The 25,464-nt window shown below is 30.7% G+C and overlaps 1 protein-coding gene across 1 annotated transcript in view; it reads left to right on the top strand.

The window, feature by feature from the left end:
- Window positions 1-233: 233 nt before the first annotated feature.
- Window positions 234-25,464, top strand: part of LOC127732969 (neuronal acetylcholine receptor subunit alpha-2-like) — a 60,162-nt gene continuing 34,931 nt past the window's right edge. Inside the window, exon 1 of the mRNA XM_052242213.1 lies at window positions 234-746. Within this exon, the coding sequence (XP_052098173.1) occupies window positions 564-746 (183 nt within the window). The 5' untranslated portion in view covers window positions 234-563. The remainder of the gene's footprint in view (window positions 747-25,464) is intronic.

Here is a 25,464-nt window from a genome sequence, read left to right on the forward strand (position 1 = left end):
TGGACAGCTATCAAATAGCATGTTTAGAGAATAAGTTTTTAAAATTATTTACAAAATGTGGATGTTCAAACTAAAAATGACGTTATCTGTCCTTATGTACTTATATCAAAACTTTGGTTCGAAGTATGTGCTGACGGAATGTCGGATACCTCACTTACGATAAAGATACTGTTACCTTTTTTCTGATGTGATTGAGCTATTTAGATTAATTATTCGTGTTTTATCATGTTCTAACTGTGAAAAGTAGCTTTGATTGGGTGATTCGTTTTACTATACATTGAACAGTTGGACACGTCAAATAGTGCAAGGAATTTAATGGAAATTCATCGTTGTCGTCAACTAATGGATATTTTTCAATTAAAAGAATATTAAATCAATATATGATATACGAAAAAGACAACCGATCCTTTAATGATGTATACTTTATTGTGTAAAGCTGAAAATTAATTCATAAATTTAATTGCATTGCATTTTCTACACTGATTCATGGAACTCTGGAAAATGCCACTTACTATTTGCCTCTATTGAAACAGGAATGAGTTATTACCTTAAAAGTTTAAGAAATGCCAGCGTTGGCTATTCTAATTTCATCTTTTTTCGTCATTTGTCTTGGACGAATCCCAGATGAGCAAAAGTTACTGGAAGTTTTGTTAAAAGACTACAACCCAGGTGCAAGACCCGTATTCAACGCTTCTCACATATTATTGGCTAAATTTGGATTAACACTCATTCAGATCTCAGACATGGTGAGTAAAACGTTTTTTTATTTCTATTTTTCAGTTTTGGGTATATATCGTTCACAGCAACTACCAGATGAACAGCGTTTATTGGAGTATATATTAGATCGTTATAACACTGCTGCCAGACCGGTATATGATGCCTCCAAAAATGTCACTATTAGTTTCGGAATGACACTGATACAAATTGCTGATATGGTAGGAATCTAAAATGGTTTTTACTTCGATGCACGTCAAATGAAATCCCCAATTATATAATACACTTTTAAGGTGGCTCGGGTGTCTTCCTCCATCTTGGATTTTGAAAAGCAGATAACAATCGGTCTAGATCTTTAATAAAATGTGCAAATTTCGAGAGTAGTATGTAATTCATGTGTAAGACTTTTTGTGTTAATATAGAAAATTATGTGTTTAATCATATTTTACGGCTGTATTTTACAAAAAAATAGAATATTTTTTTCATTCAATTTTTTTCAACTGTGCCACATAAGGGGAGATAACTCAGACAAAGTAACTTTTATAATAGAATGTGTTATGAATTTACCTATTCTATGATGTAGCAAGAAAACGAGTTCGGTGACCCCACTTTTTCTTTTTCTTATCTGAAAGCATATTATTAGAGCTATCTTCTCATATTTAATCTTAAAATTTTATGGTTTAGTTTTCTTTTTATCACAAAAAAATTGGGTTTTCCATGCATAATCTATACAAAATATGACAATTTTGCACAACCTGTAGCTCGAAAAAAAGCCCGGTGACCAATACTTTTTATTATATTTTTGAAAAAAGCATGACATAAACTACTTTTTGACAAATTATTAAAAAATTCAATGGATTTTAGTTAAGACCCCCCCCCCCCCCCCCCCCCCCCCCCATCTACCTTAAGGGAATTACAATCATCATATTTACTTGCGCAACCAGACACATCGAATATTTATTTATTTGTTTTTAGAAAAAATATTTTGAACATTAATTTTATTTTACCATTGTTGTTGTGTTTTCTTTGGGGAAAAATATAGCAACTTGGTTCTTAATTATATCCATAAATCAAAAGTAATAAAGACCAGCTAATGTGGTTAAATATTATTTTCTGCAATCATTAAAAACAATTTCTCCTAAAGATGAGAATAGAAAACTTCTATATTTTTCAATTTCATTTCTTCAGATGATATGCCAACTTTTGAACAAGAAAGAATATAAAATGTATTGAATAAAGATAATTTTCATGTCTGTTGAAAGAGGATATTTATACACGTGGACAGTTTATATAATCTTAACAGAACATGTCCCTTTATTTTAACTGAGTACTGATACTTGATATCAAAAATGATTTGGAACAGACCTGTTCAAATTTCCACTAAAGATGGTATATAGTCGGGATGTTATAGAGCATGACATATTGTGGAAGACTGTATGTTGCACTATGTATGTCCTTTGATTATTTTTTTGTCGCTTTGTTGTTGTATATTTGACGTATTAGTAACATCTCCTTTTGTTCACAAGACACACATGAAAAATTTGCAAAACATTTGAAAAACAAGCCTTTTCTTTTCAAGTGACCGTCCATCTTATATCACAGCAGATACTTTCATAGCTTGTATTTATTTTTCTTTACATCCAAAGACAAGTTAGAGAAATTGAACATTAAGCGTAGTTGACATGCTTTTCGGTGTGAGCCAAGGCTCCGTGTTGAAGGCCGTACTTTGACCTATAATGGTTTCCTTTACAAATTGTGACTTGGATGGAGAGTTGTCTCATTGGCACTCATACCACATCTTCTTATATCTACTATTAACTTTTCAAATTGTAACATGTTCAAGTGGTAAAGTAGTATAAAAATAAATAAAATCATGTATACGTTCACTAGCTCAGACCCTCGAAAACATTTCCAAACATTTTTTTTAGTAAATTTTGTAATTCCGCTGCTTGAGAATAAAAGGGGATAGCTTGGGATAGACGGAACATTTAACCCTTCATACGGCTTACTTTTTAAATTTAAAAAAGGGTCTTGAAAAAGCATCAATATAAAAGTTAAAAGATATTAATACGATTGCCAATGAGACAACTATCTACCAAAAAACAAAATGATAAGGACGTGAACTAGCTACAGGTTACTGTACAGACTTCAACAATGAGCGAAACTCCTACCGAATGGTAAGCTATAGAAGGCGCTGGATGACAAAAAATGCAAGTCCAAAACAGAAAACTTACAGCCTTATTTATGCTAGAAACTTTAAACGAAAAACAATTATAGCAAAAAGCAACCACTGGATTACAAGCTCTTAGGTTGGGATAGGCACATACACATGTGACAGGGTTTGTGAATGCTCAACCATCTTCCTAACCTGGGACAGTGTATTACAGTACCCTATATAAGGGCGGACAGACTAGCTTTCATCATAACCCCACCCCTTCCTTTTGGGACGAAGGCATCATCTGAAACAGGCCCAATATATAGTACTATAATATATAGATTAATTGGGACGCTTTTGGTTGCTATATCATATATGGGTAAAGCAACCTTTTATTTTCAATGCTCTTTTACTTTGTACTTTATTTGACCTTTTAACTTTTTTTTTATTTTGTGAGTCTTTTGTAGAAGAAACGCGCGTCTGCCGCACAAAATTATAATATAAAAATAAGGAGATGTGGTATGATTGCCCATGAGACAACTATACACTACAGTTCAAATGAAGTGGATATAAGCAATTATAGACAACCGTATGACCTCCAACAATGAGAAATACCCACACCGTATAGTCGGCTATAAAAGGGCCCGACATGAAAAACATAAAACAATTCAATAGAGAAAACTAACGGCGTAATTTAAAACAAAACAATTTACGAAAAACAAATATGACAGACATGAACCAACGACAACCACTGACATATAGGCTCCTGACTTGGGATAGACACATATAGAATGTGGCGGGGTTAAACATGCTTGAAGACCCCTAACCCTCCCCTAACCTTGGACAGTGGTGTAACAGTACAACATAAGAACAAACTATAAGAATCAGTTGAAAAGGGATTAACTCATCAGATCGATACAAATCATATAAACATCTAACAAAAACAGACCGGACGTGGCAGGGTATTTATACCTCCCTAAAACAAAAAACAAAACAAAAAACTTGACGTTCTCGCAGTTACTGACAGCTAGTTCAAAGCCAATAACAACTAATATAACAATTCATGTATCAAAGACTAAAACATAAATCAGTACACATCCAACATCCGATGGATTTATTATAAAGACGTCATTAACAGTCAGAGAAAAACATGACCTTGTGCAATGTCAAAATATAGGTAACGACAGATTGAAGTATTGTGAATGTGCATATGTGCATAACAATAATATTTAGTATAAATAAGCCTGGGGCCAGTTTCACAAAGCTGTCTTAGGAGTAGGACATGTCTTAGGATGGTCTTACGATATTTCTTAGTCCTAAGTGGGTTTCACAAAGTGGTCCTAACTTAAGACATCTCTTAAAGTTGGTTATAAAGTTAGGACTACACGAGAGGTGTCTTATAATGGTCTTAGGACAGTCATCAGTTTCCACGGCATCCAAAAGAGTTTGAAGCTCTGATTATGTGAAATTATGACTCCTGTCCTGCTCATAACTTAATCTTTATAGTTTGACGGATTATCAAAATGATTTATCAACAATGAACATTCGTTGTTTTTGTAGCAAGAATGCACGATTTTATCCTTTAACCTTATTATAACCGATACAGTGACAAATTGAATTCAACTCACTTCTACAAAAACCATTGTCATCATTTTATTCTTTTTTTTTCTCCATTTTGTATGTGAATTTTCATATGTATATTGGTGTATTATTAATAGATTATTTATATAAATAACACTTATTTTTTATATTAGTTTTGCAAATTACCTAATATGGAATATTTTAATCAATACGTTTAGTAATTTATGGGAAGCACCTAATACATTTACATGAATTTTCCATAAATCCATATTTAAAGATTTAAAGAACTTGCGACAGGTTAAGGATATCTTTGCTAAGATTATCCGAAGACAGCGTCGAGGCGAGGTCTGAGATATGTCCTAAGATGGTCATAAGAGGATCATAAGACATGTCCTAAGATATATCTTAATTATGACAGGTCTTAGGATAGCTTCGTGAAACTGGTCCCTGGTATAGTTGATTAGTTTTTACAGACCTTTTAACAGGTCAGGAACTCTAGATTTCCTAACGTCAGTATATATTTGCATAGTAATTTCCCAAATAGAAGGTAAACATGGCTTTGAAAAACTGACCAATCGACTCAATGAACTACAATGCATTGTGGGCTACTACGAGTTTACTACTACTTAAAACACGTGGAATAAGTGGGAAAACTGTCAACTTATATAGTGTCTGGGACTCTCATGATAAATATTTTTGTTCAGCCAATGTATTAAATGTAAAATATTTACCATAATCTTCAATTTGCATGCTCAGATTAAAAAATATTGTTTATTGGTTACACGATTCGACTTTCTTTTTCGCCTTGTAAAAGTAGTTGAACAGGTTTTGTCCATTGTTATGCATTGTACCTGTGCATTAATTTCACGCGAATTAGTGAAATTTCCAATGAAGTGACATATGTCCAGTATAAAAATTACTTGAGCTCTTTGAAACCTGTCAAAACGGTTTGAAGGAATGGGTTACACGCCTCTCTATATATATTCTATTGGTGTTTTTTTTTGTATCCTGTATAATGCCATTAAAAAAAATCTGCTGCTTCGAAAAACACAAAAAATTGTGTAATATAAAGTGGGGACGGTTAATAGCTTAGAATATTTTGTACACTTTTGTCCGTAGATGAAGTCCGTCTGTTATTTTATCCCAACATGCCTTTAACAATAAAAGCGAAACCAGTCCATTACAGACTTACACCTGGCCATTATAAATGAGCTGCGCTATTCTGAACGAACTGGGCCTTTATGGATTTTGAGCTGTTATCAATTTAAATACATATTATGGGAAAATAAACTATTATGAGTTCCAAAGAGCAAATATCTTATTTGACCCATACATGAAAAATTAATCTTTTGATAAAATCTTTTAAGAATAAATAATGACGAAACAAAGAATACAAAATTCATTCAACTTTAATAATTTCCATGAAATAGTTTTTTGCAAGCGGGGGTATCTTTGATCACTAGATCACCTATTTATATTTATACCCCCGCATTCATGGTAAAGCGGAGGTATATAGTGATGGGAGTCCGTCCGTCTTATAGTCCGTTCGTTCTTCCGGTACGATATGTTTCACTTTTGTATCCACAACTCCAACCTCTTTAACCACCTATCATAATGAAATTAAACCTCATATACCTTACCATACAATGCCATTTTGTACTTCATATTTTGTTTTTGGTCAAAATCATTTTTGGGGTTTCTATTTCCTAAACATGAACTTTGCCATTGCTTCATATGGGATACCCATATTGTATCCGCAACTCCTCCTAAACTACTTATCATGATTTAATGAATCTTTCTTAGATTCGTTATCATATACGGCCATTGTGCAACCCATATTTGGTTTATGGTTAAAATACTTTATGGAATTCTATAGTAAATATCTCTTTTCAAGATCATGGAAAACCAATCTTTCTGAAAGGTATTTGTGTTTGTCTCTTATAGACAAAGTAATAAATACATACCCTTCCTCGATTTAAATGACCCTTTTAATCATAAAAGTAGATACAATATCGTTACATCAATTATGTGAAAAGCTGAGACATTTTTAGTGACCCCAACTATTATTTAACACACATTAAGTCTTCCCATTTTTTGCGAACCCATTCAAAATTCCAGGATCCCTTATTTGTATCTAACTGAATGAATTCAAAGTTCATCTTATAGGTAATTGTGTTTTTCACTGTTGTTTCGTTGCTGTATGTGGACGAATATCTGAAATCTTCGTTTACTCATCAATAATATTAATGGCTATATTTCGGGTAATTCAAGTACCCGTTTCTTCACATAGAATCAACTATTCGTTAATCTGAGCATGGAACGAATACTTGTTGAAAAGTTGAAAAACTAAGCAAAATGGTTTATCCCGCAATGCATGAAAAAATGTGTTGTATTGCAGTAAATAATACGTGTTCTCGGCTCAAGATAGTTAAAGATAATGTGAGCGGAACATGCATTCCAATGGTCATATACTCTTGTTTATGAAATTTCAGATTCTTTTCGGTTACGACGGTTTTTGTGTTCATTAGAATTCAACATTATTTTCTCCACAATCTCCTTAATCAATCCAAATAATTTTTCGAAAACACAAAGGGCCATTTATATCCATATATGTATGTGTATGTATTTATAACATTATATAATAATGTTAGATAATATGTTATGGAATATTTTTCATGATATTCTGCGTGTAAACTGTATACAAGCTGTTGAAAAGTTGTTTATATCGCCAGCATTGACACAACAAATATTGTAAACGTTAAAATATAACCTGCTATATGTCAAAGAAAGTCGTTTTGAATTTTTTGTTCTTTTTTGAATTTTTCTCTAAACATTTCAAGTTCTCAAAAGAGCTTTTGATTACTGTCATATGAAAGTAATGATTTTGGATTATTTGAACATTCAGTTAACAAGATATTGTGCATCTACAAAAGCAAAGGTCATAACAGTAGAGATATTGTATATATTAAAACACACTCAACCATGTATGAAAGGATTGCTTATCGATATTTCTTTAGGAATAATACATAAAATCAATATGAACAATTTGATAACATTTTATCAACATCATCATCTCATGCCGCGATCAACTTACATCATACTCTTTGCACTGTAACTCACCTTAACCAGTGGTTTCAAGCGGTAACTTCAAAGAATAGTATGCACTAAAGTATTTGGTTATTTTTATTGTTAATTAAAATCATAATCCATACCTATTATCTGGTTTTCCACGAACGAGCCCAAAAACGTCATATTATGTCGAGCAGCTGAAATTTTGTTTTATCATAACTAACTGAAAAATCAATTTATCAGCTATGATTTGTGTACTTTTCAGAATAGAAACTATAGTTTTCTTTTCACAAGAAGCCTTGTTTTTGTTAAACATTACGACGTCCGTGGTAAGTCCGGGTCAAAGTTATCAAGGTCAGTTCAAACACAAATGACGTAATAATAGACCACTTTCGAGTTATGTCCTTCACTGGAAAAGTTCATCAATTATGCGCGCCTTTACGACGTCATTTACCAGATAGAGGAGATCGCCTGTATCCCTGCACTATCAAAGTTCATTAAGCGTCTTCCTGATCGTCATCATGCAGGCTAATCTAGAAATAATGTTTGTTCGTAGGTACTTAATCACAATTCCCTAATGACAGCAGTGCTGATTATCAATTATAAGAGTTTAATTTGCCGCATAATTCGTGCAATATAGCATCATATCTTTTCAACCGTTCGCTCAACATGGGAAGGAAGTGACGATGCTCCTAAACGCACGAATGCCGAACTCGAAAGTGGTCTATTCCGTGAATTGGATTATACGGAGAGATTAGCAGATTGATACTTACACGAGAAAGACCAAAACATTTTACTATTGTGTAAGGGGTCGAGTTGATTTTTATAATTATATGTAATCTTCAAGGCCACGTCTCATTCTGAATTCAAGATGAAGGACAACAATAAAAGTGATGTTCTTATGCTTTGGTTTTTTTTAATTTCTTGTAGGATTTCTCGTCATGATTAAACTCTCTTTATCACTCCTTTTCCATTTACAAATGTGGTATTATTATATTTACTGCGACCGATGTTTTTATTAGATTTCTTACCACACAATTCCGGATAATAATTATATCTATTGTTGTCGATGGTACCTTAATTCAGAAGTTTATAATGAATGCCACAAATAGTACAATTTCCATTTTGACAAAACGGAAACATCATAAAAATGGCATTATAATAGCCTGTAAGGCTCGTTTAATTAATTTGTCATTGAGTTTACAATAGATGCGAAAAAGTTGTAATATTGGTCTGTATGTTTTATATTGTGCTTGAATATATTTGATGAGTTGAATGAACTCCAATAATTAACGTTTGGCATTGGTTCTCGATTTTTTTTTGGTGACGGAATTGATCTTGTAATAAAATTTGAAAAGAATAATTGAAGAGGCACACAGAGTTAAAGCTAGAATAATTTAAATGTATAAAAAATGAGAAAAAAAACCAATAGGGCAACCAAAAATCGTACGTTGATAAAGAGACAACGCTTTGGCTAAAGCTGAGGAACAGACAACAGTCCACTAAACATTTAACAGAAAGCTAAAGATTGACGAACTTCACCAAGAACTATCAATGAACTATATGTACGGAATTTACAAATCATTATCAGATCGTCATTATATATAACAGTTGATACAACGCTTTCCTGTATAACTTTTGTTTCCTTTAATCTACGGAACCAATGACAACCCCCATTTCATTGTCTGATCTTCATCACCATCTCTTTGTAATTGATGAAGCTTTTCAAAGTATTTGCAAAGGATTAATATCTACGCAAATGGACATATCCGTAAGCAGCAGTACGACATCTAAATAGAATCTACAAATAAATGTACTTAAGCTTAATTAAGTAAGCCATTACAACCACGTCATTTGGACACTGCTTGATAGTTTACTCATTGGCAATCATACCACATTTTGATTCTGTTGGATAGTTTACTCATTGGCAATCATACCACATTTTGATTCTGTTGGATAGTTTTCTAATTGGTAATCATACCACATTTTGATTCTGTTGGATAGTTTACTCATTGGCAATCATACCACATTTTGATTCTGTTGGATAGTTTTCTCATTGGCAATCATACCACATTTGGACTCTGTTGGATAGTTGTCTCATTGGCAATCAATCCGTATTTTTATAATGGACTTAATTGGTAAAAATTGACTGTAAAACTGAAAGATTTGAAGCATCTCACCAATGATTGTCCTTTCTCCTTCGTGATTCTCTCGACAGATTGGGAAATTGGTGTTGATGGAAAATATTTAGTTGTCTCTGTTGAATTTATTTTCAAACTATAAAATTATTTGGTGCTTATCCATACTCTGGAACTTGGAAAATGTCTCTCAATTAGAAGCCAACATACGATTTTCAACAAAAGGGTTTGGTTAATCTTGTTAGTATCTTAACTTCAATGTCTTTATATCATCTAAGACTTTGATACTTTTATAAAAAAAAGTATCAAAATTCTGACCTTGGAAATTCTTTCAATCATTTGGATATTTGTTCATATGCAATCATAAATAAAAACCTTAGTAGGTGTTTCCTTAAACTTTGTTTCCTCTCCAATACTGCAAATGAAACATTATAAAAATGATATATTTGCATGTTGCAGCATGCTAAACAGTGATCATTCTTGTGTTGCATTGGTAACAGTAGATTTCGTTTGATATTTTTGTAAACTAGCAAACTTGGAAACTTACTTTCAAGGATCTAAATGGCACTACATATTGTCAATTAATAAAGCTGTCATGTAAAAGTGATACTAGTAAATGAATATATATATATATATGGTATATGCCAATCTGTTATGATATCACAAGAACTTATATAAACAGCCAAACATGATACTGTAAACAATCTGAATCTTTAGAACTCCAAACATAGTGAGACCAGTTGTGTTGACAAGGAAAGCGTTTCTTGTTATACCTTTGTCATCCGTCAAACGATTCCAAGGAAAAAGAAAAGAAACAAGCATTCCATTAAAAATAAGGGTCTTGAAAAAGTTTGAATTGCATCGAAAAATAGTTAAAAAGCATTGAAAGTCTCACTGTGATTTTGAGACTAAGAACAGCAATAAAAGCGTTGTTCCTTGTGTTTTGTTTTTACAAGTGTGTGTATGGATTTTGTGTCATGAATTTTAAAATACAGATCATCCGATATTTTCTATCATAATTTATAATTTGTTTTCTTACCAATATCAAGACCAAGAATAAAGAATTGAATTTTAATTCATATAAATAACATTTTCATATCTGAGCCTGTTGATTCAATCAATGAATAAATGCAAATTTAGCTATAACGTTCAGCCAAGGTGCGAAAACCCTTATAGCACTGATACGTTATGCATATATCAAAATCATGATTTAATCATAAAAAAAACCAAGAAATGTGTTTATGACTATATACATTTACTAGTAAGTCACAGCTTGTATTTAAAAAAAAATATAATTAACAAATCATACTTGAGGTTTTTCAGCACATCTCTTCTCTTAAAACCGATAAGTGTTCGCAACAGAGATCAATACATGTGTTAAAGATATGAAATCAAACTTTGCTGAGGCGAATAAGCTTTTATTTCAAGCCAGCCTCAAGTTCTAGTTGTACATGATGTCAACTTGAATAATTTGGTTTGAACACCTGAAATTTATTTAAAACAGTTCGTTTATGATAAAATAGACTTGACTAAAAACAAGAAAAGTGTTTAAATATGTATGGTAATGTTGTAAGAACTTCAAGTTACAGAAATGTTTATTTGAAAATATTTGAAACCTTGATTGCCACTTTTTTCGCGTCATTGGAAACACATGTTAATATATTAAAACAATGTATTATATGAAATGCGCGCTATGTACATTACCACAAAGGAGAATCTTTCCATAACGTCGTTTGTTAATTTAGATACAACTTTAAACATATTGAGATAACAAATCAAATTAAAAGTTATTTTATCATCAAATTAATCTTTATTGCAAATAACATACTTTGAGTAAGATAAAAAAAAAATCTATTGCGAATTATTTGAAAACAATAAAAACGGAAATGAATATTTATTTCATACATTATACTGAATGTTAATCATAAGATAGATTTCACAGATATTGAATGAGCATGTGTTTCTGAAGCTTTTACATCTTCATATTGAATTTATATAAAAAAACAAGATCACAAATGATTCATAGAAGTAGCAGAACAATGGAAATATACTTGATAATTGGTTAATAACAATCAATATAGAACAGTAATGAAAGTGTCGGGCACGAAATAACCATCCAGGAAACACCCGATGTTTAAAGTTTGAAGGTCCAATACGGATCAAAATAAGACCGAAACCTAGCCTAAACAAAACAGATGATAACTGATAGAATGTGATGAACTGCTGTTTTGTTTAAACGAAAAGTGTAAATGTGCAATAAACTACTTTCAACTGTTGACCGTTAAGTGAACTATTATACGTCATACATTTCGTTATACTAGGAGACAGATTTCTGAATCCTAGATATTTATTGCATGTGTATTATATTTTTATGTGATGATTTATCTGAATAAATATTGTTTAAACTAACATTTCAACAAAATCAAGAAAATAAGCAATGGAATCTGATGAGAGAAAAATCTTTAACTGGTATCTTTTCCTTTGTGAGACGCTTAATAGAAATTTGATAATTTTGTAATAGATAAATCTACCAAAAACATATGAAGCGAAAATGATTGAATTAACACTGTGTGTCAAACTTCCCACTTGCACTGCCAATAACTGCTATCATGTTATGTAGATCTTTTAGCCAATTTATAATATATCTTTCCTTTCCTTTGACCAATGGATTGTTATGATCCTCATAGATTATCAATACCTTGTTCTCGGGTTAATTGTAGTTTTCGATAATCTCGTTCAAAAACATTCACTTAAATAATCAATAAAGGTTTTGATTTGACTTTGAATATTTTCTCATTTGATACAAATTATCTTATAAATTCATTCCTTTTTTCATTTGACTACAAAAACTGTAATGTCCAATGCTAATGAACAGGTTATATATCTTCAACGATGGTGAGAGGTGACAAGACAAAACCTCGAATTACATTATTAAAATTTCGCTGTATTATAAATCTGCACTTGACATTGTAAGTAAATGCAATGCGACACGAAATTTAGGAATGTAAATCTTTTCCTTTTGTAAGCTATATATATCACTGAATTGCACTTTCAATCCTCACGTCTTACCTCCGTAAATGTGCCATGTATGCAGGATTAATGAAAAGTGGTGGAGTGATGGAGAACTATCACATAAACTAACTAGCTTATTCATCTCAAAACATTTTAAAGGTTTATGTTAGAGAGTTCTGGGACAAGTTCGGAAATCAGCTTAGAAAAATCATTTTTACGGGAGGAATATATATATGCTAGAGAAATTTTCATAAAAATACCATTATGGTCGTCTGATATGAAAAATCGATTGTGTCATATTCCCTTTCGTGACATTTTTAAATACGTTTGGATTCGCATGATGGGTGATACATGCATAGAAGCAACCATCAACGCACGTGGTCTCTTTTTTGGAGTTCAAAAAATTCCCTAGGTTTTATTCTTATATCTTTGATTTGTATATTTCTACTCTTTAAACTTACTTATCTTAGCTGTTAACGACGACATTATATTTAAACTTACTTATCTTAACTGTTTACGACGACATTATATTTAAACTTACATATCTTAGCTGTTAACGACGACATTATATTTTGACAGATTCAAATAGAATTAGAATAACAAAATAAAACGAAAACAAATTTTTATTTTAAAATAACACCGAAAAGCGTGATTGCTTTGAATCAGTTAAGTGGGGTATAATAGCATATTTCATTGAATAAATTAGGAGTGAAATGTTTTGATGCAAACATGACATTTACATCAGCTAAATGAAATTTACTGAATCTAAAGAACACAGTAACTATTGAGTCGTTAAATTTGAAATGGACAACCAATTTAACCAACTACAACTCATTAAGGCATGGTTAACTAGATAGTTTACACACGACTAGTTTCTGAAGATTATCGGTTTTGATATTTCAATTGAAAATCCTTTAACATGCACTTTGAATGTCAGATACAGAAAAAAACCCAATAACTTTCAATTATAGTACCATTTAAAAGTGCTGTTTTCGGATTCCAGTAATTTTCTCAATGATTCATTTCTAAAAAAAGGCAATAAAGTTGAATATTAGCTTATAAAGCGGAGAAGTTTGGAGGAATTATAATATGAACATTTATTTATTTCCTCACAAAAAAATCTCCAGAAGTATGATCATGTTACTTATTGTTACTACTGACTACGAATACCTCGTTGAACTGTCTTACAATAGCACAGGATTAACATCCGGGATAGTAAACTTGAACATAAATTATTTAGGAAATTTTAGTGCTGATTTACTTTTTTGTTCAGTCTGACAGTCTGAGATGTATTTGGCAGAAAGTTTTGGAATTATGTGTCATTAATTCTCTTTAACTGCGTACTTTATTTGGCCTTTTAAATTTTTTTGATTCGAGCGTCATGACGAGTCAGTTGTAGACGAAACGCGCGTCTGACGTACATCATTTTAAGACTGGTATCTATGATGAGTTTATTTTATCTAATATTTATTAATAATCATGTGGACGAGACAAAATTACACAAAAACTTTGTCGTACATTCGAAGTTCAATATAACATTTTTTATAAACTGTTCAAGTTGTTTCTTACATTGATAAATAAATATTAAAAAAGTAATACACTAGTAGAAACTAGATTACAACACAACATATTGTTGCAACAAAATCCAAAATGCCAATAATCTATAGGATAAATATAATACCGTGACAACGATAGAAAAAGTCAAAAGCCATCCTAAAATAAACTCAATATAGATATATATCACAAGACATGTAGACCTGAATACAACAGCTTTTTGTGATATATTTCTATAAAGCAAGTTACATCATGTATTTGAAATATTTGGTTATAAGTAATATCTAGCGTTGGAACACAAATATTATTGGACTAGTTCCCTCTTATTTTCGAGACACTGCTTATTTAGTAAAGGTAAAACAAATCTTTATAGGGAATATAAAACTTCGGGTTTTTTGTTTATTTTTTTATTTATCCCCAAGGAAATTTTTTTTTGGAAATGGAATAATCCTCTATAGTTGTCTTCCGGTTATTTGTGTCGTTGGGTGTTTGACTCCGTCGCGTAGCACACAAGCCTATAAGTTACTGTACGTTAGCTAATTACATATTCAAAACCAAAAAACTGCAAACCTCTCAAATTTTAATTACATGCTCAATTCACTCGATATTTGACTAACACATATAAGTTTACCATGAGTTACGATGACCTGAAAATTAAACAGTTAGTGCTGTTTACGGATAACAGTGTTTCTATGGTAATCGTCGTTAAACATCATCTACATTCATAATGTTTCAGTAAATGACAAGAAGGAATTTATACAGTAAGCCAGTGGGTAGTTATCACATCCACACAAAAATATACACTACCCTTTTCAAAGCTGAATTATATGTACTAAATATGTTTGGAAACAACTTGTTACAAATCCTAATACGTAATTACAAATATCACCCTGTTAACAGCTAACATGATGGCATCCATTCTAACATTTACATTTCACAACAAAGGTCTCACTTCTTTTGGAGTGCCCCTAATTTCTGTTTGTTACCTTCATTTGTCTCTTTCTAATATTTACGAGATTTGATTATCGGCAAACTACTGTTGCCTTCATTTACCTAAAAAAGTATATGGTAATACAGTTCAGTTCAAAACCTGATTATTATACAAAAGACACAAACATAAAAAGGAATCTTGAGTGTTTTATATTTCTTTGGAATTTCAGTCAAAGATAACGAATGCGTCTTCCGTCACTCTACTGGGCCCTCTAACAAATGTCCTTTCAATCTACGCCGTGACTGACTATACAAAATGCTCAGAGAAAACTTTCCAAATTACTACTTCTTACATCTATTTTATTAGCAACTAAAACAAGGTTTCAGAGTAACGTTACTGCGGAACTACATACACAATAGGGTAGGTGTGATTCAGATGATCAAAAAATGTCTTGTCACCAATATCACCTAGATGCGTGAACTTAATTTTGATTGACAACTTATTTGTTGCGTTTTGTGGATGTGTTTTTCAATTGGTAGTCGGCATTCCTATTTTAATCATATGTGCTCCTATTTTCCTTACTCAATCCTTTATTAGTACGAGACAGACCCCATACCAGGAATTTAAAAAAAAAAAACTGAAAAGAAGCTATCATTATTCTTAAATTTTAGGTTTCTATATATATAGGATGTCTGATATCTATGATGAGTTTACTGTCACTTAATAATTCAAAGTTTGTTGACTACTTTCATACCTTGACTAACAGCTACACGTTAACTGTGAGGGTCGGTTGAGAACCAAAGAAGAGATGTTTTCAATATTCATATTGTGAACTTGCATATGGAGTATATATCTCTCTGTTCATATGATATTCCTTGTCTTGCGTTTCCTATCACTTTTATGCTGCTTAAAATTAAGGAGGTTATCTTCGTAAAATTTTACTGTCAATATGCTTATTGGTTAACTGTAATGGAATATGCGTTTCACAGTTGATCATTGATGTATGCCTCTTGCCGTAGCGAAAGTCCAGTTTATCTTTCCTCTTTCCTCGTTTTTGACATAACCGGCTGCGACGTATCACCGGACTTTACTTGTAATGAGCATACTGGTGAATAAAAAACGGCTTACCCCTCCGCTGTGCCTGAGTTCACACCAGGTTATTGATGGTGTTCGTGTTGTTATATCCTATATTTATTGTAGTGGTTTGAGGACATTCGTTTGTCAGATATATTTTCTTTCTTTGATATAAGGCTTTTAACTTATCTTCGCTTTATCCTGACAGGTTTGGAAAATGAAAAACAGATGTACTGAATAAAATATTTTCAAACGATTTTTTTAAAATATGAAAGTATAATAGCGGTATCTTTTTTCTTGCGAATAGACATCTTAATTATTCTAAAATACGAAAGTATAACAGTAATATCCTTTTTTTTCTGATAAATTAATCTCTAAAATTGTAACAAAATACTAAAGTGCATACATCCAAATTCATTCTGCTACATTCAGAACGTCTGTCGTTTACTCTTGCAAAACAAAACGTTCTTAGATTGAATTATAGCAATTTGTCCTTTATTATCTATATCGATTCTTTAAATTTTTGAATTGAAAACGAGTGTAGGAAAAAGACAAATTCAATTTTGCAACAATGATAAATGATACTTATATATCAAATGACAATTAATCAGGTTTCTTTGATTGTATGTAGAGAATGTAGTGTCATGTTACAGCAATCCAGACAATTCGTTTATCTTAATACGGACACATTAATATCTACTTATTTGTCTTGAGGTAAAATAGATTATCACACTCATTCCTTCAGGATCAATGGAAATCAAACTAACTTACGCTTTCATAATACTTGTATATTGGTAATACAGTGTTACATTTCCAATTTTGTTGTTCTCTTTTACGTAAACACATAATAAGTTGCTGAATTGCATTTTATATCCAAATAATACATATGAATAAAAAGGGATGTCCAGTATACGACAATGAGATAGTGCCCCTTCAGCAGAAAATTGTCAGTGGCTATATTGTTCCAGTCAATATAAAACTAAGATGATGATTGCCAATACGACAAATATCCACCAGAGACCAAAAGGACGAGTATGTTAACAACGTTAGGGCAATATAATATGTATGTTATGTTTATTCTGCTATATAGAAACAGGCGGACGTAGTTTATCAATGTTCCAAACCCGTAAATCCATTTGCAGTATACGTACCAACAGAAAAGTTAATAGGATGAATTCCAAAAGGAGCGAAACCGGACTTTGAATCTACACAAATTTCATACTACTCATAAATATAAAATGACTTTGAAACATTTCTTTGAGTCCTACAATATGTCAATGTATAATGTGATTTTATCTCTTCTTTTATCGTAAAATTCAGTAGTTTTGTTTGATTTCAAGATAAAAGATAAAATATTATGAAGCAACTGAGAAAATGGGACTATGTCTTCAGAGGCAACACATAATTTCGAACAAATAACTTTTACGGTGCAATTACTTTAACTTTCAAAACGACAATATTTACATAGTAATTCCACTTCCTATGCATACGAATGTAATTTAAGTTTGAGTTTTCTCGTTTGAAGGAACGACACAAGGAGAGTATTACTAAATTTGTTAGTGTAAATGCCAAGGCGTGCTTTGTTTAGTTAAATGATTTTTATTTCAAACAGATTTGTAAAGTTCCACAGATTACGTCAATAAAATCAATTATAAAGTGAAAAAAAGTATAAAAAGTAAAAGCACGTCATTTCTATTCTGACTGACAAAGACAGTAATTATTCAATGTTATTTTATTCCTACCAAATATTTATCGAGTACATTATAATCCGACATTTACAGTTCTAAACCAAGCTGTTTTACAGGGTATAACATATTCTAAATGGTTTTGAATTTCTCCATATAGGGAGCTGATATGGACAAGGATCGAATAATTATAACCATCAACATCACCCACATCAAAAGAAAGAAAACATAAAATTAAAACTTAATAACATGGGCCTGTTATTTCCATCAGGAAAATTTTGTTTTTTGAAACACTGCTACTTTTGATATAATATTGTTTTAGCGTAGAATTCCTTTCTCATTTTCGTACAACATTCCAGCATTCCATGTTTGACATGTTAACTTTAAATATTCTTCATATTCATTAATACTGAAAAATTATTCGACTCATTTTTGTCTCATTGACATTACCCCTTTACCCTTTTTTTACAAACCAATGAACTTAACCCAACTGATGAGTTACACTAACAAAACTACAAAAGTCCTAAGTATTTGGATATTAACTCAAATTAGAAATCGGAATATTTTCATATAAAACTCCTGCGAATATATTTTTTTCAAACCGACAAATTAAATTTATGATTAATTCAAAATAGGTAAATAAAGGCAACAGTAGTAAACCGGTGTTCAAAAGTCATAAATCGATTGAGAGAAAACAAATCCGGGTTGCAAACTAAAACTGAGGGAAACACATCAACTATAAGAGGAAAACAAAAGAGCAACAGGAACACTAAAGTGCAACAAAAACAAACGCCAACATATACATAGATACGAACTACTGTAAATTCAGAAATTATTGCGTGCATTTATTATTGCAATTTTGTCATTTTAGACTAAAATGCGATTTTAATTTTTGCGATATTAAAACAAATCCTGTTTAATTCATATAAAAAATTTCAAAATGCGAGTTTAAATTATTGCGATTATAACTCTGTCGCATTTTCCTAATAATACAAACATCGCAATAATTTCTGAATTTACAGTATTTGATAACAACTGCCGTATTCCTTACTTTGTACAGGACATTTTAAGAAAAATTGGTTGGTAAATGAGACACTGGATGAATTAACAGTAACAGTAACAAAAAAGGAGTCCAGTATTATTGACTTGTCTTTTCCCCAATTATTGTTTAATGATGGTGTAGACAAAATAATGTTTTATGCGCATTTATCATTTTTGATGTGAACGTTTAAATTAACAAGTTTACTTTTAAGTAATAAAAATAAATCATGAAAAATCGTTTTATTCTGATATGGGATTCGTTCATAAAAAAAATGTTAAAATTTTAGTTAATAAGGAAATTATTCGTTGTCAATGATTTGCTGTTTTTGCTGGTTTTATAGACATAACTGATGTATCCTAAATGTTTTATTGAAGAATTAAAGACCACACTTTGACCTTCAGATTTCTTTATTTTGGTAGAAGGGCTGTTGGTATGATTATTTTTTAAACATGTTGTTTAATTGTGTAACTGTCACATTGACATACGAATCCAATATTTACAAACTCAAATGGTATATAAAATAATTTGAAGAAAGATCAAGTTTTTTGTTCCCAATTTCTACGTTTATGCTGCGAATTTTTAGAATTAAAAATTTCATATCTCTTTGATGTTGCATGTCTTTTTATCTGATATACATTAAGATGTAGTCTTTGATGTAGTCTCTGATGTATTGAAAATATTTTATAATATTTCTGATTGAAGTTGTCTATAAATTTTTATTGTTTAAATTCATGGTCGATTACCTTTAAGATATTTCAAAATTTATAATATGTTTGCTAATACAGCATATTTTGTAGAAAAGCATCATGCAGTTCAACATAGATACACGCTATGCAACTGTCTGTCTTATTCAGACCTGGGGAAATTAAAATGTAATTGTAATTAGCTGTAATTTATTACAATTTTGAAAGTAATTCAATGTAATGTGTAATTGAACATATTTTCAATTACATGTAATTGAAAGTAATAAGTTACATTGACTTTTCCCAATTACTTTAATTACATTTAGATATTTACTGGGACATTCTAAACATTTTTGGCTTTTCTGATGCAATCACACATCATGCACTTGTAAATTGTATTGTTCTTCTATTAGATTGCACTTGGTACCTTTTTTATACTTTAAAAACATTAAACATTCCTTAATACTTCATAAATCATTAGAGCATTAATATAATCTTTAATATTTGTATTTATTTCATTAATATTTTTTTACACATGTATACATAAAAATCTAAAAATGAAAAACAATACCAATTTATTGACATGATTGGCATATAATTTTTAAAGATATTTTTTTCAGGATATTTCTTTCACTTAATTAATTTTGAAGTATAAGAATGTCACTTGATTAAAATGCCAAAGGCAATTTTCATTTTTAACCATAACCATCATATTTATATGTTAAAATCTGTTCAGATAGATATTATTTAAACAATTTCTACAAAATTTAAAATATATATGTCAAAACAAACAAGAATGGAGTCCAATATACTTGACAGTTTTGACTTTTTAAAAGACAAGTTTGGAAATTTAATAAAAAGCAAAATGATATCATTGCTCTTCTGTAAAAAAACGGAAGTTTGAAAGTAACCTTAAATTTTGTGGCTCACATGTCATGATGAGGTAAATAAGAAAACTTTAAAAACAAATCTCAGTTAACATTTTTAGTAGAAACTTAAAATTTTACGAAAAACATTTTTAAGAAAAATATATTCATTTGTATCTATATTATATATAATTTTACACAAAAATTGTTTCCATAAAAATCAGAAATGTAATAGAATAATCAGTATTGAAAAGAAGCTTGTACAAATGTTTTCATTGTTAAATAGTCCATGTTTGAAAGTTTTATTCTAGCTTGTTGTCATTTTATGATTTTATCCTATATGATATAGCTCTGACATATCTTTGGCCAAAAGTAATTGAATTGTAATTAATTACATTGGCAATGTAATTGCAATGTAATAAATTACATTTGAAAATCAATGTAATTGTGATGTAATTAATTACATTTAAAAATCAAGGTCTGGTCTTATTGTTTTATCCGGATAAGTTTGATGTTGGTGGTCTATATGGTCGTATATATGGCAATTCTTACGAAAAAAAAATTGCATATTTTTATATCCCTTTTTATATAAAAATAAGAAGATGTGGTATGATTGCCAATGAGACAACTCTCCACAAAAGATCAAATGACACAGAAATTAACAACTACAGGTAACTGTGCGGCCTTCAACAATGAGCAAAGCCCATACCGCATAGTCAGATATAAAAGGCCCCGAAATGACAAATGTAAGAATGTGCATATGTATATAAAAATAATATTTAGTTTGATTTTAATTTACTGATAACAAAATCAGTATTAGTACCAATAAAAACAATATTCAAAGATCTAATTTAGTGTTGAAGTAATAACCTTTTAGAATAAGTTTGTTTAAAGGATCGAAAAGTTTACCCGGATCGTTTCTAAATTTCTGGGCTCGGTAAACAACATCTCCGTAAAAATTAGGATGTGCTATCCCGTTTGAAATAAGTTTTCTACAGGTACAACCAAACTTCAAAACCAAATCTTTATATCTATGGAAGAATTTAGTAAAGGTTTTAAGTAACATGTGGTAACGAAATCCCTGAACTTAATAATTTACCAGTAATACATAGATTACTTTCATTAAAATCTAAAACTTCACAACAGACACGGCATAGCGAACGCGTTGTGATATATAAACACCGTAAGATGGTGTCAAAGGAACATCACCATCCAAAAAAGGAAAATTAACAACAGGAAACGAAAAATCGTCCCTTTTGTCGTAAATTTTAGTGTAGAGTTTCCCGTGTAAAACTAAAATATCTACAGGTGTAATACCACCATTGATTTCCCCTATTAGTCTTTGTTAAATTTGCACTTTTCAAAAAATTGTGCAGAATTTATCTTTGTTTCAAATAAAGAAATACTTGGCATGAGTAAAGTTTTATCCTGTCCAGTACTATAGACAAAATTTCACATAACATTTCATTGCATATAAGAAAATAAATATCACTGGAAGTTAACCAATCAAATGTTCACCCTTTTTTTCCTGTTTACAAGCTTTAGTAACCATGTTACCTCAAGTTTCCAAAATATTCTATAGAAACACCAAATAAAAAAAGATTGGTGCTTTGAAACACCCAAGATATATGTTTATGACTCAGAAATTTTTTACTGCAATGAAATGTAGGATTAATTTCCTACAACTGTCAATTCAAGGGAATATCTTTTTTCGACCCTTTTTCGTATGCAACCGGATGTGACGTTCTATGATTTGGTGGTATTACACCTAAATCTAGGAAAGGACAGTTATTACCGTTTATATTTGTATTTCTGTGTTTCTCTATCTAATGTAATTGCAATTGTAAACTTGGGTGAATTATTGCATTATTCTACGTTGCTGATAAATATCATTTCATTTTTGTATACGTTTATCCATAGCAAGCTGAAAAGCAGGAATGTAACCTGTCGCATTTCAAACATAAATATAGACAAATGTGTTATGTAGATGTCTTAAAGACGTAAAATCCTCATTCTTTTTTTATTCTTAGACAAAGACAAGTCTCAATGGTGTTGTTTCCTTGGTTTTAATATGTTTCTTGTTTTTACACTCAGTACAGTCTTTCTCAATGATTCAGCTTGATTTGTTTCTGAGTCAACAAACTGTTACAAATGAAAAATATGAGACACGTTACATAAATGATATTCCACCAATATTAAATATTTTAATTGTACATACATTCTTGTACTTTCCTGTTTCATTTCTTTGTTTTGTATTATCTACTCTCCCCCGTTTTGTAACGGAATGGAATATTTCCTGTTACCATTCTCTACTAATTTGATTTTCTGACTACCCCAATCGAATTGATAATATTTTTTCTCGCGATTCATGTCGTTTAATATCACTCCAGGTACTGTTTGGAAGCTTTTTTCTAACTTCATTTTTTTTTGTAAATTCCATATTCATGAACTTTCACTCTCTTTGTTTTGTAATACGTATATGCAAATACTTCTACTTTACATCTCTTTGAAGCAGTTGCGTTTTTTCTTCTGAATTACCATTCCTAGATAGATTTTTGATACTTCACTAGCTTTCACATTATATATACGAAAATTCACGTAAGTATAGAGGATTGAAAAAAGGATTAAATTTAAAAATAAAAAAAGGTATTATAACATTATAAAATAAACAGAACATCATCACATTATAAACAAAGTGAACTACAAAGCAATGAAATGAATTTGCTTTTTTTGCTGAGTTTCTTTTGTGTAACACCAAATAATTTAATCAATAAATACTTGATCTTTCAATTGTTAGCATGCTTCCTGTAATACAAATACAATATCACTAAAGAAACGGTATAGAGTTGATCGACAACGATTACAGGAAATGCAAACTGAAAGACAAAGCAATGTTTGGAAAAAAGTGATGTGGGGTAAAAGCCAATGAGATAGCAACCCAACGATAGAAATAACCAAAAGGACATCTAGATTGTTTGGTTCTTATCTTATTAGCAACACGTGAAATCAATAATTCTACAAGGACCTAGATTCAGTCAACATCCTTGATCAAAACATACGCTTTTAGACTGTAGCGGCATTAGTGCATGTATAGACACATATGCAATTTTCTACTTTCAATACAATGGTAAGGAAGCAGTGATAACAAACGATGCATCATGTAAACAAATTCTTTGTATGCATTATAACAGAATCTTTTAATACCGATCATCGATTTATTCCGCAAACCACCTAATACTCTAATACTTGTATTACATTAAAACTGAATATGTATGGGGTACATCTGTTGTTCATTGACTTAAATTAACCTTGTAAAACAAGACTATAGACTATGCAAATATTTTGAAAGGATAAAAGTTATCGGTAAGAGATAATGACTGATATTCAGTAGTATGCCTAAGGTGAAAGAAATTTCAGGCATGTAATTAATTTCCTCCATCTAACTACCAAGAAGGAAGCTGTAACTGACATGTGTTTTTATCTTCCATCCAAACGATTGCCATCGATAATCATTCAATCAAATGAACAAAAGAAACTTGTTCCTCAATTTTGAAAATCTAAGAAGTATTAGACCAAGTACAGATCTCGTTTTTATATTTTGAATGATTTATTGTTTAGTTATATTTCAAGATAATAATAATAATTATATTGATAATAATAATAATAATATTGATAATAATAATAATAATAGTAATAATAATATTGATAAAAATAATAATATTTGTAGATTACCACTGCATGTCACAGTGACAACGGCTAATTTTTACTTTTAAAATATTCTTATCATAGGATACTTGTAGTTCCTGATAATGAGACATATGTTCTTTATCTGTTGATATAGAACCATGTCTTTTTAAACTCTAATAGGTAAATTATATAATATAAATTGAACTTCTTAAATGCAACATAGTCAGCAACAGCATAATTCAACAAGACTTGGCGCAATGTGCGTACCATTTTTCTAGAAGATTCCAATTTAGTAAAGACAAACATATGGATATGTTACTCTTATTGATTTCGAAAATACGTGACGAAAGCATTTTACAACAGTAGTGTAATTTAAGTATTAGCAAGTTCTAAAGCAAAAACAAAATTCCAAGTTGTCTTGCAGCTCTAGACGTTTGAAGCAACGTGTGCCATACCATTTCTACATCACATTTTTGACAAGGAATATCATTACCCCATTCAGTTCCTTTATCACGTATAAAAGTAATACTGACCAATCGTAAATTTTTTTTTTCTTGTATAAGTGGATGCAATAAATATTTTTGCATCAATTGACACCCAAGACGTTTGCATATCAAACCGACTTCGTATTTACAGACAAAAAGTACCATTACAATCTATAATAAACAAATAAATAAAAACCAAAAACCAAAAACCAACATGATTTCTGTCTTTAAATATCAATTGGGGAGTATAACCCTTCCTTTTAAAGGATACATCTCGTACTTTATTTGGTCATTTTTTTGTATTCTAGCGTGAGTCTTTTGTAAGCGAAACGCGCATCTGGCGTACACATTTTATGAGCCTGGAATCTTAGATGAATCTTTTCATTTGTGTATTTGATTATCTTGAGTAAATTAAAATATTTTATAATTAAGTGGAGGCAGGTTTTTATCATTATTCAAAATATCAACAGAGTCTGTAAAAGTTTTATCTGGTATCTTTGATGTGTTTTTAACATCATACAGTGTGAATATGTCAACGCCTCTATCAAAATTATGTTTGTATAAAACTAGAAGGGAATCAGTGAAGAACAAAAAATCATTTAAAAGTGATATATATTAATCTTAATTTATAACATGTTATGATATACATTGTATGATCTGCATTTGTGTTTTTACAAACTGCCTCCTTCTTCTGTATGTTCTTATTGGTTTATTTTCTTGGAAACCATGAGGTTTATTTTCTTGGAAACCATGAGGTTTATTTTCTTGGAAACCATGAGCTTTATTTT

The sequence above is a fragment of the Mytilus californianus genome, unplaced genomic scaffold (genome assembly GCF_021869535.1).
Source record: "Mytilus californianus isolate M0D057914Y unplaced genomic scaffold, xbMytCali1.0.p SCAF_3, whole genome shotgun sequence".
Classification (NCBI taxonomy): domain Eukaryota; kingdom Metazoa; phylum Mollusca; class Bivalvia; order Mytilida; family Mytilidae; genus Mytilus; species Mytilus californianus.